Source organism: Nipponia nippon, unplaced genomic scaffold (assembly GCF_047370975.1).
Source record: "Nipponia nippon isolate SJK-2023a ecotype South Korea unplaced genomic scaffold, ASM4737097v1 scaffold_31, whole genome shotgun sequence".
NCBI lineage: Eukaryota > Metazoa > Chordata > Aves > Pelecaniformes > Threskiornithidae > Nipponia > Nipponia nippon.
The window spans coordinates 3,646,383-3,664,160 of record NW_028262349.1 but is presented as its reverse complement, the minus strand read 5'-3'; the positions used below and the strand labels follow the sequence as shown (position 1 = coordinate 3,664,160).

Below are 17,778 nucleotides of genomic sequence, written 5' to 3'. Positions count from 1 at the left end.
GGCAGTGACTCCTTGCCTCTTCCTCCACGTCAGTGCTCATGCACTGGGGACTCTCCGGGGTGACCTGCACCCACACATCCAGAAGGTCCCTCTGGATGCAGCAGAACCTACCAGGCTGCTGCCTGCAGGGCTGCACTCGTCGTGCAGCCCCAGATTGATGTAGAAGACATGACCAGGCACAGCCCACGGGTCCTGCAGCAGACGTGGCCAGGCTGTGACTGTCCCTGCCCACCAACACTGGCCCAGGTGCCATGCTGTGGCCAAGGAGCACCTTCTGCATGTCCCTGACAGAGCACGTGCCCAGGTACGGGGCACCCGCAGCACCATGGCCTGGTGGTGATGCTCCTGTCCCACATGGCACCCACCCCCTGCAGAGCAGCTCCAGCTTCTGCTGAGAGATGGGGGGGGTCTTGGCTCAGACAGAGAGATGGGGCAGCCCACCACTGCCGGGGAGCGGCCGGTACTCCTCCGAGCGCCTGCTGGGACGCGTCAAAGAGCAGAGGACGCGCTGTGTGGGGTTAGCACAGTGCAGCTTTATTTCCATGGTGAGGGAGGAGGTTCTCCCCCAGGGGCTCAAATCCCTTAGTACAAAGCTTCTTACTAGCCCACAACCATAACCCACCATGGCTTTTGCTAGCCCTGTGGCTAGCTGCAGCACCCCTGCTCAACAGGCATGGTTCCCGCAGAAGGGCAGGAGGACAGCCTTGTTTTCCCCTCGGCTGCTTACACAGCCCTTCTGATACCCAGATGCAGGATGGCCAGGGAAGGGCTGGCTGCCCCCAGCAACCCCCTGGACGTGGGGAGGCCACCCAGATCCTGCTGGAGCAGGGACTGGCCAGAGCGGGCTACCAGTGGGAGGCTGCCAGGCTTGGGCTGGCTGAGGAGCACCTCCCAAGTGTTGTGTGGGACCTTTAATCCCGCCTGGGCTCCCAGCAGGACCACCCAGGCAGGTCTGCAGGTAGCTGCATGACTGTACCTTGCTCAGACCATTTTCACCAGTTGGGCAGGGACAGGTCACTACGGTGTAAAGCAGAGAGCAGGCTGCAGGGCTGGATGCCAAAAGGGGGCTGCGCATGGGGGGGGTCTCCCTCTCCCCCTCACTTGTGGGTGGGGGGCACTTGGGGCTGCCACACAGAAAGGAACAAAGCCAGCACTTGGGTCTGGTGCCTATAAACCCCCGACAGACACAGCTCAGCTACAGCGACACACACACGCACGCACTGGACCACGGTCAGCACTCCCCGCAGGACACAGATGAGGGCGACGTGGGGGGCAGGAGGAGGTGGGGGTCAAAGCTCTGGCCTGGCACCAGGCAGAGCCACCCAGACCAGGAGCCCTGTGGGCCATGGCTGAGGGCAGGTCCCGCCATGCCCTGCCCCATCCCCTCCTGCCCCTCACTGCAGCACGCGACGCTGCCCGGGGGCATGGTGGGCAGCAGGGACCACGCGGAGTCATATCACCCTTCCAACACATCTCTCCAAGAGTCCTGCAGACTGCGAAGAGAACTGAAAAGTGCTTAGAAAAGAGAGAAAACCCTAGAAAACCCACCCTGGACAAGAGCCCGACCTCACCTCCCTGCCCAGAGCATCCCTGCTGGCCCGGGGCAACACCACAGAGGAAGGGGGGGCCGGGGCCGGGGCCAGCTGGGGTGGGAGGCACACAGAGCACCCAGGCTCGCCCCATCCCTGCCCTCTACACCAAGGCGTAGTCAAACTGGCCCCTCTCCAACCCCTCCTTGTGGTCAGTCCAGGAGGAGGCGGGCATGCGGCTGTAGGGGTCCAGCAGGATGCGAAAGCAGCGCACCATCAGCATCACCAAGAAGACCAGGAGGAAGATGACAAAGGCAAAGACGGTTTTCTGCTCAGCATCCATACCCGCAGTGCTGGCTGGGTGCTCAACCAAGGAGGGGGAGAGCAGTTCATAATCCATCGTCGATGCATCATTCATGGCAGAGGCGAGGAGTATGTGGGCAGGGCGCATTCGGCCGCGCCGGTGCCCGGGCAGCCAGCTTCAGCCTCCCACTGTGCCCACGCACCCAGAGCACGGGTTACTCCATAGCCACCAGTGCTGCTATGCCGAGCTCGGGGTTTGCTCCTGCCCAGGCCAAGAGCTCCTGGAGGGGAAAGCAGAGATGGTGAGGGAGGAGAAATTGGCCATGGGCTACACCAACTCTGCTAAATAACCAGGGGCAAGGAAGAGCAGAGAAGTTCACAAGTGGATCCCTGGTTTTCTAGCAAGCTCAAGAAGCCATTCGTGAGGGGCACGAAGGCATGGGGTGGGTGGGCAATCCAGAGCACTGTTGCAGAGCTTGCCTCTCCGGTCATAAATCCCCAGCAAGCCTCTGGAGAGGGTGCCCACCTGTGAAGGCTCGTGCTGCAGGACCCTTACGGACCAGCTGCCCCGAATCACAGGAAAATTCACACTGAAAAGGACCTCAGCTGTGGAGTCAGAATGGGCTGCTCAGGGATTTATCTAGTCTGGTCTTGAACTTCTCCCAAGAGGGACACAAGCTTAGAGTTTGCCCACTCCTATTGAGGGACAAGTGTCCAGCTGCTGTATTTCCCTGGGCACAATGGCTGCCTTTAGTTTTGCACCAGGCATAGAAGGAGCGGAGTCCCGATGGAGAAGGAGGGCACCTACCTCACTGCAGTTGCATGGGGACACTAGCATTGCTATTGCAGCAGGAGGAGGAGGAGGCTGTGTCCAAACAGCCACGTCACTGAGAAAAGCTCTCCAGGGTCCAGCTTTCTTGGGCTAGGGATGCAAAGCAGGACAAAGATAGCAAAAGAGGTTAAAAGGACCACAGTCACTAAGAGTCATAGCAAAACACCACAAGGCACCTCTGAAGTTCTCAGTGTCTCTTGTCAGACCAGCACTGGATGGAGTTCACCTCGGGGAATGCCCACACCAACCTCCCCTTGCAGCATCCTGGAGCCTGAGTGCTCTCAGTGCTGTGGAGACTCCAGAAAAAAAAAAAAAGCAGCCCCACTTGGACACACCAGGAAACAGCAAAAGCATCCACCTGCCCTCCCGTGCAGCAATACTGGCTCTGTCCGGGAGCAATATCGGGGGAAAGGAAAAGGCAGAGCCCAGTCCCAAGGCCAAGGCACCCAGACACCGACCAGAGCAGGTTCAGCACGGCTCTGACTCACGCTGAGGACCTGCTCACTTTCCTTTATCTGCAGCTCCTGGGGCAGCATGAGGAACAGTGCTTGCTGGCTTTAAAAATCATTTCATGTAACAGCAGCAAAATAAAGGGCAAGAGCAGCAATAAGGTGAGCACAGCTGCTCTCTGGCTTTTCACCCGTTATTTGGTATTCTCTCTTCCCAGACATATCTCTCGTGTCTAGACCAGACATGGCTGCTCTCTGGATAGCTGTCTGCACAACACTGAGCCATCAGCCAGCATCAACCCTGCTCTCCCCTGGGACAAAACACCACCATAACACCCCTGCCCATGGGGGTGGCGAGCCCTGAGCTGGCATCCCTGCATCAATAATTTGGCCAGGGTCTCTCTGAACCCCCAAACACCGACCATCCCAAAAGAGCTGTCTTGGCACTTCCACTGACACCGTCCCAGTTACTTGCTGAGGCTCCAGATGTCCTTTGGGGCTGAGCGGGGGCCTTGCCCTGCTTTGTCATAGTTACACTACTGCAGGGAAGTGTCCAGTAGAGTTCCCCAAAGGGAAATGGTACCTACATCCCGCATCACGTTAAGAGGACGTTGGCCACCCCTAGTGTGACTCCATCCAGAAGTCCCTCAGACTGCCAAGCTTCCATCATGCTGGGGTTTATCCCTCCCCCCAGTATATCCCCAGCTGAGCATGGGATGCAGGGATAAGGCAAAGAAGGTTCCCACAGCACAGGTATCACATCATAGAATCATAGAATCATTTAGATTGGAAAAGACCTTTAAGATGATCGAGTCCAGCAGTTAATCTAACACTGCCAAGTCTACCACTAAACCATGTCTCTAAGTGCCACGTCCATACGTCTTTTAAATAGCCCCAGGGATGGTGACTGAACCACTTCCCTGGGCAGCCTGTTCCAATGCTCGATAACCATTTCAGTGAAGAAACATTTCCTAATATCCAACCTAAACCTCCCCTGGTGCAACTTGAGGGAGGGCAGGAGGATGGGGATGAGTGAACTGAGCTGAAGGAGCTTCCACCTTGCAAGAGAGCACTTGGATCTCCCCTCCCCAGCCAGCGGGTGATGGCTCCACATGGTCCTATCTAGGGGAGGAATACCCACCCATGGAGGAGCATTGATGGGACAGAGCATCCCACTCCTCTCCACGGAGGTCTTTGGGGACAGGCGCAGCTCTCTACAGCCTCCATCTCCTTGCAGAGCTCCTAGTGCCCTGGGAGCCCTTGGGAATGCCCTGGGCTTTGAAAGCAATATGAAAGCTGGGGCACCGCTGCCTCTCCGCTGCACTTCTCTCTGCTCAGGGGAGATTCACGCTTTCCATGGACACATCGGGGTTAAGAAAATCCCCCTTCATGGCTCTCAGTGCCAGAGATGCTCAGGACAGGCCCTGCTGCAATGTAAGTGACCCAAGCACAAATCAGGTATCTGGAGGTGCCCGACTCACATCAAAAGTACAGGAAGGAACAGGCACATTCACGACAAAATATGAGATTTTCTGCTAAATAGTATCCCTGGTATTATATCCTATAGTATTCAGGATAAAGGATTTCCCTCACATTTGGGATGTGTTGCTTTTTCATTACTGTATGAAGAATCAGATCTTCATTTCCCAGGAATTTTGAACAGAGGAAAAAACGGCTGATAAGACAGTTAAATGAAGGCAGCTGTTATTTAAGGAACGTTTGATTGAGTTTTATTAAGATTCATGTTCCCTTAGTAACTAAAAAGAATACATGAGCAAGGAAATTGCTTAATAAGGACAGAACTCACAAAGGAAGAGGATCACTGTCAACAATTCAGCAACACTGTGGTGAGATTTTTCTGGGTATGAAACACGAATTAAATGTTAATTTGGGAATGGCAAATATCTAATGAGATATTTATTTAAAAAGAAGTACAGAGCAGTGTTTACCGATGCAGGATGCCATCTGGTACGGAGGGCTCACCCTTCCCACTGCAGACACCTCCAAACTGAGAATCTGAGTGGGCAGCGAAGGGAGGTTATGGGATCTCAGCAAAGATGGGGCCGCGCAGCACTGGCATGACTCAGCCCGCTCTCTGGACGACACCCAGACGCTTCTGCTAGCACCAGCTTATTCCACCCTTTAAGTCCTTGCAGATTTTTGACCAGGAGTCAAGACCTAGAGATAGGTAATGGCTGGGAAAGCACAAGAGCCTGGAGAAAAGAAGGCTCCGGGGAGCCCTTATTGTAGCCTTTCAATACTTAAAGAGGGCTTATAAGAAAGATGGGGACAGAGGTAATGGCTTTAAACTAAAAGAGGGGAGATTCAGACTGGGTATAACGAAGAAATTTTTTGCAATGAGGGTGGTGAAGCACTGGCCCAGGTTGCCCAGAGAGGTGGTGGATGCCCCATCCCTGGAAACATTCAAGGCCAGGTTGGATGGGACTCTGAGCAACCTGATCTGGTTGAAGATGTCTCTGCTCATGGCAGGGGGGATGGACTGGATGGGCTTGAAAGGTCCCTCCCAACCCGAACCATTCTGTGATTCTAAGAAGTGTCCAAAGCAGAATCAGAGCCTAATTAGGGAAAGCAGCTGGAGAAAGTCTTCTGTGTCAGCCAGAAAGCAATTTCTGGATACTAACATTTTGGGTATTGCTTACTTCCAATTTACAGTCGAGTAACCTTGCTCAAAAAAAATCTGTTCCTCCTTCAAACAGTTTACTCCCACCAGCAAATAAAAGATGAAGTCGGGAGCCTTGGCATAGCCGTGCTTCACTCTGCGTTAGCGCACAGTCCATGCTCCATGCAGCTGGTGTGTAGGGGACAGCGAGCAGGCAGCCCAGCTCGGGATCCTGGGTCCAAGCAATAAGGCAGCTCTCCAAGTCATGGGTAAATTTGTCTCAGGGTGCTGGGAGGTTAAGTCAGCTTTGCAACACCTGGCACTGAAAGGTGGGCATTTTATCAGCAGGAATTAAAAAAAGACCAACATGATTTGCACAATAAAGCAGAATTGCACCAGAAAGGCTTGATCTGCTCAGAGAATGAAACTGGAAGATGACAGGACACGAGCCGCAGCGGAGCAGGGTTTAATTGCACGGTGTCATGGATGCAGTCCAACCACTAGGGAATTACTCAGTTTACACACTTTTAAATATACCCAACTAAGTACTTTTATAACCAAAAATAGACATTTACAATTATATAACAATAAGAAATGAGACTAATGTCTTAAAAGGAGAAAGTAGAGCGAGTTTTGATGGAGGAGAGCTAGGAGGGGCTAAAATGCTTAAATTGAAATGAAGCTTTCATAGAGACCAGAATAAAATGACTGCACACAGAATAAGAACCAGAGCAAATTCATTAGGATGGTGCCAAAATAACCCTGCTTTGAATAGCACAACCCTCCTATTGCTCCCCATACAAATCTGTTTGAGACATCTAGGAGAAAAATTCAAAAGATAGATGCATCCAGGGTCCTGGGAATGTCTAACAAAGATGGTTCTGTGGCCAAAATGAGCAGGGCAGGGGAGCAATGTAGCACAAGCACTAACACAGGGCTCCGGCAAAGGGCTGAGCGCACATTTGCTGCTCCGCGGGAGCCAGGGGTCTCACAGGACCCAGCGCCGGGTGCTCCCCTCCGTTAATATTCACTGCATCGCTGCACATGGTGCACAACCGCCTGTTGCAACCAGGCAGCAAATGCGATCGCCAGGGAGATATGAAAGCAAACGCCCTCGCGAGGATTGCAGGCAAACAAGTTTCTGCCTAAGCAGGAGGATTTCTAGCACCTAAGCTCCTTAGAGATGGGAAAAGGCTTTACTTGCAAGTGCAGCAGGGTTGTGGTTCTCCCTCCGTTGTTCCACTTCCGCGCTTCCAAAGCAAAGGGTCCGTCTGTCCGAGGCGGGTCCGCTCGCCCCTGCTGGGATGGAGGCAGCTGGACGCCTTTCTGGGAAGTGTACCCTCGTGCTTGGCACTGTTACATGGAGCTCATGAAGCAGCTGAATTCTTTGCAGGGTTTACATTGCCTTTTTCAGTAAATGTTGCTGCTGGGTCAAACGAACGAATCCCTCTGGGTTACGGCACGGCTGCCAGCATAAGCACAGCCAGAGGCTCTGCCAGGGGAAGCTGAACTTCCAACAGGATGCAGGCCCCTGGAGCGAAGAGCTGCACCACGTCCTCAGAGGTATTTCTGCCCCATATTAAAGCACGCTGTGAACCTCCTGGCTGGCAGATGCTGAGAACACAGGGCTGTGGTCTCCAGCTGCTTTACAGGATGCACCCCGGACCTGTGAGCAAACAGGGCTGGGACTATCCAGCTATATTTCTGTCTTCCCTTCCTATGCATCCCAAAGACAAATTGCTGCGTTGTTCCTGGAAATCTGCTCCTGTCTTTGCCGCCAACTCCTGCACTTGTTGGTGCAGGGCTCACTCAGGGGCCATCTCCTCTCTCCTTCCTCAGCAGACAGCCAGGCCCAGCAGGAACAAAGCTGTGTCCCATTTCAGGAATGCAGACTGCTGGGAGAGCAGGGTGTGCAACCTCCCCTTCCCAGCCTCCCTTTTATCGCTGCCAGGGAGGTGCCTGAGCCTTAACCTCAGCACCCTCCATCGAACATCCCTGGCAGGGAGAGACCCTCCTGCCCTTGCCGAGGTGGGTACATATGTTGTACAGGCAATGCTGTGCCCCAGGAGGGATGCTGAGAGCCCCCTCCGCCTTCAGCCTGGCTGTGTCTGAACCACCTACAGGGTGCATCTCACCCTGGCCGTACAGGCAAACACCAGGCAGCTGCCCAGGGACAGGCAGCGCCAGTCTCTACCAAGGCACCACAGCCCACGTCTGGGCTCCCTGTCTGTTAATGCCTGTTACCTACAGCAGGATGCTGGGCGCTCCTTCAGGAACCCTCTCAGCCCCTCTCCATCACCTGGCCCTGTCAGGGCTCAGCATGTAGATGGAGAAGGACTTATGGGGTCCAGGAGACATCCTGCCATGGGTCTGGATCAGCTGCCAGGGCCCATGCCCAAGGAAGATCCCAAGTCTTAGAAGGATCCCCCAGTTGGTCTGATGTAGACAGCCTCGCACTCTAAAGCCTGCTCGCAACATCTCTCTTCAAGCACCTTCCACTGCAAGGAATGGCAGGGCAGGCTGAGCCTCCAGCCCAGCCCAGCCCAGCCCAGCACGTCTGTACCCCAAACCCTGATGTAAGAGCTTAGCCAGTCTTCTGCTAAACAGGCCCATGGCTAACGGGAAGACCACCTTCTCCACCACCGCATCTCCAAAACCATGCAGCCACCGTGGAGGGGCTCTCCCAACAAGGCAGCTCTGCTGGGCAGGATTGCAGCCATGCCCAGCAGTTCGGGGAAGATGAGCAGACCACGGACACAGAGGGGAGAACTGAGCAGCAGATCAGGCCAGGGCAGGAGCATGAGACACAGAGTGTGAGGGATGTCCCATCTACAATGGGGCAAATGAAGGGGGCAACCCTTCAACCAAGGGGGAGGTTTAGCCCAGCCCCAGCTAAGCAGAGATGCTTGTTCCCAAATCCCAGGCTCTGTGATCCCTGGTCCCCCTGGGGGGCACGGGAAGCCCAGCCAAGTGCAGGGCTCTGCAGCACACCCTTCACGTGCCTCCTCTCCGCAGTCATCCCCACACACATGGAAATCCCACCACTGCCAAACCAAGCCACCTGGGAAGAAGATAAACCCCCAGGAAAGGTTGCTCCCACCTATCCCACCCCAAAGCCCAGCCTCCTGCCCTCTCCATCCAGACCTGACAACCTGACAACCGCCATCAGAAGATATACTGGATCCCAGCACCTGACAAACAGAACCAGCCCCATCTCCTGAGCCCACCACCACAAGGGGTGGGGGGGGGTCCCTGGCAGACAAGCATGGAGGGAACTACCCCTCCTTGCATTCCCCAGCTCTGCTCCCCACAGCGTGAGTACTCGAGAGGGTATGGGCATGGACGGTACCTGGCTGGCATGGACTCCCGGCTCCATCACTTGCCATCTCGAGGGAAGGAGCAGCCGCCTCTCTCCTGGAGAGCGCACAGGGAAGGCAGCTGCTCTTCACTCACGCTGGAGCGGGTTCCTATGGCGATGCAGAATCAATTATAATAAAAGGTGGAGCACAGCAATTGGAGACAAGAGAAGTTTCGTGAGCTGCCTGCCTGGGAAAGCCAGACTGTGGGAGAGCACAGGGCTGGGGGCTGAGTCTGCCCGTCCCCAGGCTACGGCTCCTGGATCCCTGTGTTTCCTCCATAAAAGCCCCTCTAATCCCCAAGGCAATGTGTGTGCATCACTGCCCCTCCAAGACATCCAAGACGCTTTTCTGTCCACAGTGTGCCCGTGTCTGTCCCAGACCCACGGCCCCAGTCCTGGCAGCCTAAGATGCTCCAGAGCAAGCACAGCATCCCTTCTGGGCAGGCACACCCCTGCCATTCAGGCCACTGCTGCTGCACCCAAGACAAGGGACTGTGCATCAAAGAGATGCTGGGGGCACAGCTAGCCATGGAGATGTTCAAGGGACTGCAAAAATCTCAGTGCAGCCCTGTGTGTGCCTTTCCACCCCAGGCTCAAGCAGCAATCCAGCTTTCTGGGATGTAAAGAGCTGCCAGGCTTGCACAGAGTCACACCCAGCTCACAGGGAAACATGCCCAGGCTCTGGGAGCTCTCCAGGAACCTGACTACATGCCTGGACCTTAACCAGGAACCCAGCACAGCCTTGCTGCCCGGCAGTCCCGCACAAGCTCCCGGAGGACGAGTGTGCGTCACCGGCTCTGCCTGCTGCTGCCTCCCACCTGCATGCCCTCCCCACCTCTGTCAGCCAGATCTGTATGAGCAAACTTGAAGGATGCTCTGGAGAAAGGCAACGGGAACCTTGGAGCCTGGGCTGATGAGATGCAATTTGGGGGAAGAACTAGCACCAGATGGTTGGTCACCATGATGAGGACAGACTGACCATAGGATCTTTATCCACACCAAGCTTCAAGGGACATCCTCAAAGCTAAAAGATGCAGAGGTCCAGGCCCCTTCCAGGAGGAGGTGAGCAAGTGAAAAATGACCTGCAAATAAATATAATTGGTCACGCCACCAAAACCCTCAAGCTCTTGGCACAGCCTGGCTGTCTGAGCTCCTCCCAGGGCCCCAGCAAGAAGGATTTGGCCATTCCCAGCCACTCTGGGAACATTTTCAGGTCAAGCCCTGGGGGCAGGATACCCCCTTGAGCACAGTTTCTGCCCTAAGCCATCCCTGCTTTGGCCACATATGGCTCATGGCACCTGCTGAACAGCAGATCATTGCACGTGCAAATCCCCATGAAAGAGAGAACAGAAGAGAGCTCAGGTCCTGCTGTACAGGAGCCCCAAGGGGATAGAGGCAGGGAGGAGGAGGAGACTTCATGTGAGGGAAACCAGGGGGGACACCCACTGCTACCTGCTCTGGAGGAAAATGGACTCATCCCTCCTCATCCAGGTGCTCAGGAGGGGACAGAAAAGACTCCAACTGCCTGTTGGAGACACCTAGAAATGCAGATTAGATGCCAAGGTTGCATGTAGCTGCTGGGAGCTGATGCAATCCCTTCCCATGTTGCTCCCTCTTTACAATTTCACCAATTTCCCCAGTGCAAAAATTCATCCTGCAAAAATTAATCACCAAACCATAAAAACAAACTCCTCTACGTGTAACGGTACCAGAGGAGCATAATTGTGATCCCCAGCCCCTTCAGCACAGTGCAGCATGCCCCCTTCCCACAATGAGGTGATTCATTGTAAATATCTGGAAATAACCACCCAATTTCCTGCGCAATCCATCTTAGCTGCTAATTGAAATGGTTTTTCTGAAAGGTGCCTACAGAGAGCATTCTCACACTTAATCAGTGTAGGGAACGCTCACTGCCTGGGGCAAAGGGGAGACAGGACACATTAGTGGCCTCCCTGCAAAATTAATATTGCTTTGCTAGTCATCTGTCCCCTGGCAGGACTGGGAATGTGTGAATAAACAGTTCCTTAAAGGCCTTCTTCGCATCCACTCATGGAAGAGTCATGGGAGCCTTTTGTGCTCTGTGGTTGCACTGTTTGTGAAGCTGTGTCCCCTGAAAGCTGCAGGACCCGCTCGTGTCGAGCATCCTCAGAGCCCCCCTGCTGATGAGTACCCACTGACAGAGCATCCTCCATGCAGTCCACCCCAACCAACTCAGCCCAGTATAGCCCAGTCCATTCCAGCCCAGCCTAGCTGAATGCAGTCTAGTTCAGCGCAGTCAAGCCCCATCTAACCCTGCCTTTGGCCCCACAGCCATGATTTTCATGTGTCTCATGCACCATGATTAGCCAAGTAACCTTGCCATGTCCTGAATATACAGCTCCCAGCCAGGATGAGAACTCTGAGCTGGTCACGCACCAGCACAGTCTCCAAAGTCACCATAGCAGCTGATCCCTGAGATGATGGCACAAGTTTTCATCATTTCCAGCTGTTCCTTGTTTTCAGACCCAAATTTCTGTGGGCTTCCCTGTGGCTCATTTACCCACCGCCCCATCCCTCTCCGAGTGACCCTGTCTTTCCCAGTCACCCTTTGCCCCAGGCTGTTGGGCTGTGAAGACAAGGGAGCGCACACCAACCCCTCTCCAGGTGCCCTGGCAGTTCGCATGCTTTCTGGGACCTCTGCTCCAGCCTTTGCTACTGTTTCTAAGCCCCATCTGCGGAGAGGGGTCCCCAGTGCCTCCCCCAGCCTTTCCCCTCTCTCAGAAGCTAGCTGGCTGCAATGCACAGAGCTGCCGTGGAGACCCAGGCCACAGCCAGCACCCTGCACCAGCCCAGAAAGGACCATCCCATGCCCCAGGGCATCCTCTGTCCTGCCGCTCCTGTGTCAGACTGTGACAGCAGCTCTGCTCCATGGTGGAGACTATGGCTGCATCTCAATGAGCTCCTGCTGATTTTATCTCCTTTAAATTGATGAGGGTTGTTTGTGCAAACACAATTACTTCAGCTGAGGGCTCTCCGTGAGCTGAGCCATGTTATGTGTTGGACAGGATTTCCCTTGCTGGGATTGTCTCCAGCAGAGCAGGCTGCATCTGTGACACCGACTGGTCTCTGCACTGAGCAAGAGCCAGGAGGAGCAGGAAGAATGCTGAGCATGCAGGTGTGAAGCAGTCCCAGCCCACACCTTCCCAAAAGCACAGGGACTAGAGTACCTGTGAGCAGCAGCAGAGCCTGGGTGCAGTGAAGACCCTCACTACTGCAACCTGGTTTGCTCCGGAGTCTTCCCAGAAGAGCACAAAACCACAGCAGGGTCATTCCTTGCTGCAAAAGTGGCAGCAACTTCTACTGTTCTGCCTGGTGGCATCTTGCAGAGACCAGGCAGGTCGCCTCCAGCCCAGAAGTTTCCAGCACTGCAAGCGATGAGCCCATCAGAGCAAGGCTTCCTGACCAAAGCAATAGACCTTGTGCTGGGACCCCCCAGCTCTGGGGTCTGTGTGGGGAGAGCAGAAGTCTCTCCTTCAAGGAACTGGCAGCAAGATAGGCACAAAATGGCTTTAGTGACTACCTGTGCGGGTACCCCAAGACCAATGATTCTGTGCAAGTCACCCGTGCATCCCTTTATAGTCAAGCTATATTGTACACAGGATCCCACGTCCAGTATACACAGGATACCGGCCCTATAGGACACAGAGCAAGACCTGTAGCATATGCAGGATATCTATCCCATGTCTCCCAGGACACCTGCGGGCAGTCGGATGGGTATATTTGTAAGCTGATGGCACGGAGGTAAAGATTTCAGCTGTATCACTGCTTGAGCTGGCCACCTAGACTCCAGACAGGTGGGAAATATTTTAAAAAATTATCATTAAAGAATCATGAAACAAAATAAGGAAACTTCTTAACCAGGATGTGGAATGAGCGCGATAGGCACGCTGCGTTGTGAACTGCAGCTCAGAGCCAACGTAGCTGTCACCTGCACACCAGAAAGGGCTGCATTGCTGCAACCAAATGGTAGAGCCTGGGAAACCAAGAGTGGACAATGCCACCGTGTCTACACCTAACCTAAGAAAAACGTCATCCTGGGAGCCTGGGGTCTTCTTCCCTGGTGCCAGAGGAGGTGGACAAAGGCCCACAAAGAGAAGAGCAACACTGGAGGATTCAGAGCCCACATGTGGAGCGTGGACCACCAAGCTTTGACAGATGCAGAGCTTCCCCTGCTCCCCTGGGCAGTCCCTTCACACCTTCTGCACATCTCCCGCAGCCCTCAGCATGGCTGAGGCCAGGAGTGCAGGCATCCGAGCAGCCTGTGCACACGAGGATGGGTCCCAGGCTTTGAGAGCAGAGAGTCCTCTTTTCCCCTGGTTTTATTTGCTGTCCTGCACGGATCCTCGCCCATCCCAGCACACTACCCTCATCCTCTGTCCCTAAGCAAAGAGGAGCTGTGTCTGCGCTGGAAGCCAAACTCCAACTGCTTTAATACTTTTGTCTTGAAATTCCTGCCCCCCCCCCCTTTAAGTCTCTGTTAAAAGGTAGGTGCCTGGGGGAATCGTTATGTGGGGAGCTTCCCACTCTGCCCTCACTTCTTGGAAGGGTTTCAGAGCTGGAGGATATCCTTCTGCTGAAGATTTTGCCTCTTGCAACAAAAAAAGCTGGATGAGCCTCAGGGAAACTCGGGACACAAGTTCCCTGAGGCACATGGAAGACTCTGGCATTCAGAAATATCGATCCTGACTGCACTTCAGAGCACAGATTTAGTACTGCACCGCAGCCTGCACAGTCACTGCCCCAGCAAAGCACCAGGAGGGGTGGTCCAGGCTTTAGATTATGCTAAACTAATTGCACCGTGGAGACAGCAAGGGAGTTTGTTCTGCCTGGACTTAAAGGACTTGGTAATTAAATGAGGTTCAGCCTTTGCATTATCTCACCACTCGGCCAAGCACTTTTGAAAGAAAAAAGCAGAGTGTTTCTCTAATCAAAAATCTATTCACCTATGAAATGCAATAAATCTCAGAAAGGGATCTAAGCACTTTTTTTTTGTGCTGACAAAGTGATATTGTAAAATACTGCAGTGGTTGCACTGGGTAAAACCCTGTGGCATGGAATGACTGTTTTTGTCTTTGAGGACAGTGACTGCAAACGCACACTTGGATGCTTCAGTTCAAAGCAAAAATAGTTGCCCATGGCTCAATGAAAACCATTCTTTACTCATGCAGGTTTCACCGATTAAAGATTTTAATTTAACTGCCAATGGCAATTAATGAAAATTAACTTCTGACTTACTGGGAGACTGGATTGCAGCAAGTGCTGCTGCTTCAGAAGGGCTGGACAACTCAGGAAAGCTTCTCGCCTCTCCCTGGTCTGAAGGCAACGTGCTGAGCTGCTGCAGACTGCCAAGGAGTGAGGCGGTAAGGATGGAGCCAGGTCGGATGCACCGGCTCCCTTTCTTAATCCCCTGAGTCTAGCAGGGCTGGTGGCATGCTCCCGTCCCCTTTCCTGGAAAGTACCAAGTGGTGACCTGAACCTTCCAGCCGAGGGCTGAGGACACATTTCTCAACATGCTTGGGTGACAATGAGGGAAGAGAGTGTCCTTTCCCGGGCTCATCCAGAGCGCTCGGGAGCAGCTGACTCCTCTGTAATGGCAGCTGATCAAGCAGAGAATTGCACCTTATTACTCCTTCGTGTGAGCCAAGTTCAGCTTTGCAAAGCTATTATGGATAACATGAATGATGCTTTATAGTTGACCTGTTCTTTGGTATCTGCAAGTGTTGTGACCTCTCCCTGCGCTGCCTCCTGGCCCCAGCAGCTACCAAGAGCTCCCTTAACCATTACAGAGAGGGGAGGAGAGGAACCATGGTCCACTCCAGCACCTGTAGAGTTCATGACAGTGTCATCTCTGAGTCCTCTGCAGCCGGGGACTGCAACAGTCATGGTCAGCCCTGGAGAGGACCAACTCATGCCAGGGAAAGGGCACGGGGATATGGTTCCTAGGCCGTATCTTGGATGGCGAACAGGCAAGTGCAGTGCAAAGCAGAAGTGGTAAGACCAGCTGCCCTGGGCCCCAGGCCTGCACATTCCCTGTCTGTTTGCATTGGCTGAGACAGAAGCATCTCAAAGGTCATTCCTCTTTGCTCCCAGAGGCTGCTGCTGTCACGACTTCTGCCGAAGAGACATAGTTAGTCTTAAGAAAATCCAGGATGGATGTGTCATCAGTTGCTGTGGCTTTGATGGTTGGCGTGGGTCAGCAGACTGTTGATGATGGACTATCAAGGTCTCCTACTTGATCACCTAAGTTTGTCCAGCTTGGTCCATATAATTCTCTTGAAGATAAACTGCTCCACTGCCGGTAACCAAGAGAAAGAGCACAAGGGCTCATGGGGCCAGTATAAGTGCCCGACCCAAGGCTGGGATGCAAATTTGGAGCTGTCACCAGACAAAGACCAGGCGCTAAGCAAATGTTTGCTGTCTTTTGAAGCAGATCCTCCTTGGGGAAAAAGATCCCTTGGACTCAGCATAGCCAAAGCCAAAGCAGCCCTTCCTGCACCCCCAGAAAGTGTCCAGAAAAGTGACTCTGCTCTCCTCACCAAGCAGCAAGGCCAAGGGCTTGGTCAGGTCCTTGGCAGCTGCTGGATTAAGTCCCCAAATCCACAGCTAAGGAACGTTATTAATGTTGCAAGGTCAAGCCACTTGAAAGCTGGGATTTGCCAGACAGAAGGTTGTCTCAGCCACTTTAATTAGGCCCCCTTCTGCAACAGCATTATGATACAGCAATTAATGGCAAAATCACTCACTATTTCTTCCTATGCCTGGGCAGCTGTTCAATGTCTCTTCTTATTTTCCTTTTTCAGTGTTTGGCCTTGCTGTTCCGCATGCTGCATCCAGCCCTGTTTGGACTACAAGACTGTGAAACCCCTTTGCAATTGCTGTGGTGGACTCGAGCTCCAGGAGTGCTGAAGAATCACCCCCCAGGACAGAGGGTGAGGACAGACAGGGCTTCGGGAGGAATTTGTTGATGGTTTCAGCCTCATCTCGCCAGATGCATGAACTGACATTTTCTTCCCGTGGACAAATGTGGGCCAATGAAGAGGTAATCATCACTATGTTTTGTTTCAGGTTCTATTCTAAAAGACAGAGGTTTTATTTGCAACAAGAAGCAAATCTAAGTTTCCTCTGATTTCATTTAAGCCAAAATTTTCCTTCCAAAAAAAAAAAATGTACGCTGCGGTAGATCCACAGCAAGCTCTTGTAAACAGATAGAGCTGGGCACAGTGACAAGCAATCAATACATGATTTTACAACAGAAGCCACTAGGCAACCCTGGTTCTACAAGAGACAGGAAAATGAGGGAAGACCTGGTCTTTTTATCCCAAATCTAGTGCACGTGACTGCTGCGGGAGCTGCAGGAGCCCTGTTGCATGTGCCACGTTGCACAATGGATCTGCTGAAGTCCTTGAAATAGCAGCTCTGCTCCTCCTGAGATGGGAGGTTGCTTTCACCCTCCTTCCCCTCATCGGATGGTCAGGAACCTTCTCATTTCCAGCTCCGTTTTGTCCCAACCAGGTCCATACACGGCTGCCCAGACCTGCTGGTCACCAGGGACCTTTCCTGCCTGCGTGGCACAGGCTGAGACCCCTCATGTGCCCACAGGCAGGACGGGGAATGGGGCTGGCACCACGGCGCTGACGCGAAACACCCGGCTGCTGCTGTGCTGTCGGGCAGAGAGGGAGCACGCCTGTTTCACTCTAATTAGTGTGAATCATTAAATAAAATGTCCCCTTCCTGACTTCAGCATGTGTTAGTGAAATAGCTCTATCAAAGCTGCCTTGTCAGGGGACAAGAAGTATCTTTCTGCTGGGATTATACAGCCGTGGAATTATCCCTTGCCTTTGACAAGATCAATTAATTACTTCAAAGTCATTTGCAGTAATAAATTAACTTCTCTTCTTTCCTTCCTGTTAAGCTGGAGTGTAGCTGCTGAGTAAATAGAGGTATCTGGGCAGGCACACAGTGCCCAGCTTGAGACCCCCATGGCCAGGCTCTGAAGCAGATGAAAGCTCAGTTTTGCTCCCTGGAGACCTCTGCTGGGTTCCCTCAGCTCGCTGCCAGCCATGCTGCAGGTCCGCAGTCCAGACACGCAGGAACCTGGGCACCTCTTGACAGAGCTCCAGGGTTTCCCTGTCCCTCATTGTCACAACCATGGATGCACACATGCTCTCCACCACCACCCTGAACGGGCATCTTCAAGCCGCAGAAGAGTTATAGAATCATAGAATTGTTTAGGTTGGAAAAGACCCTGAAGGTCATCAAGTCCAACCATTAACCCAGCACTGCCAAGCCCACCACTAAACCATGTCCCATCTTCTAAATCCCTCCAGGGATGGGGACTCAGCCACTTCCCTGGGCAGCCTGTTCCAGTGCCTGACAACCCTTTCCGTGAAGAAATTTGTCCTAATATCCAACCTAAACCTCCCCTGGTGCAACTTGAGGCCGTTTTCTCTTGTCCTGTCGCTTGCTACTTGGGAGAAGAGACCAATCCCCCCTGGCTCCAGCCTCCTTTCAGGTAGTTTTAGAAAGTGATGAGGGCTCCCCTCAGCCTCCTCTTCTCCAGGCTGAACAACCCCAGCTCCCTCAGCTGCCTCTCACCAGCCTTGTGCTCCAGACTCTTCACCAGCTTCGTGGCCCTTCTTTGGACATGG

General features: G+C 53.4%; 1 protein-coding gene across 5 annotated transcripts in view; it reads right to left on the bottom strand.

Moving 5' to 3' along the window:
• Positions 1-513: 513 nt before the first annotated feature.
• CTXN1 (cortexin 1) overlaps positions 514-17,778 on the bottom strand; it is a 45,130-nt gene continuing 27,865 nt past the window's right edge. For 2 of the 5 annotated variants that reach the window (XM_087769256.1, XM_087769257.1), the window contains 3 exons: positions 9,083-9,200; positions 2,641-2,754; positions 514-2,113 (listed from right to left, as the gene is read on the bottom strand). In XM_087769256.1, coding sequence (XP_087625382.1) covers positions 1,693-1,980 — 288 coding nt within the window. In that variant the 5' untranslated portion in view covers positions 1,981-2,113; positions 2,641-2,754; positions 9,083-9,200 and the 3' untranslated portion in view covers positions 514-1,692. Of the gene's footprint in view, positions 2,114-2,640; positions 2,755-6,933; positions 7,346-9,082; positions 9,201-17,778 lie in introns of those variants that run through there. The other 3 variants (XM_087769258.1, XM_087769260.1, XM_087769259.1) reach the window with 2 other exon arrangements.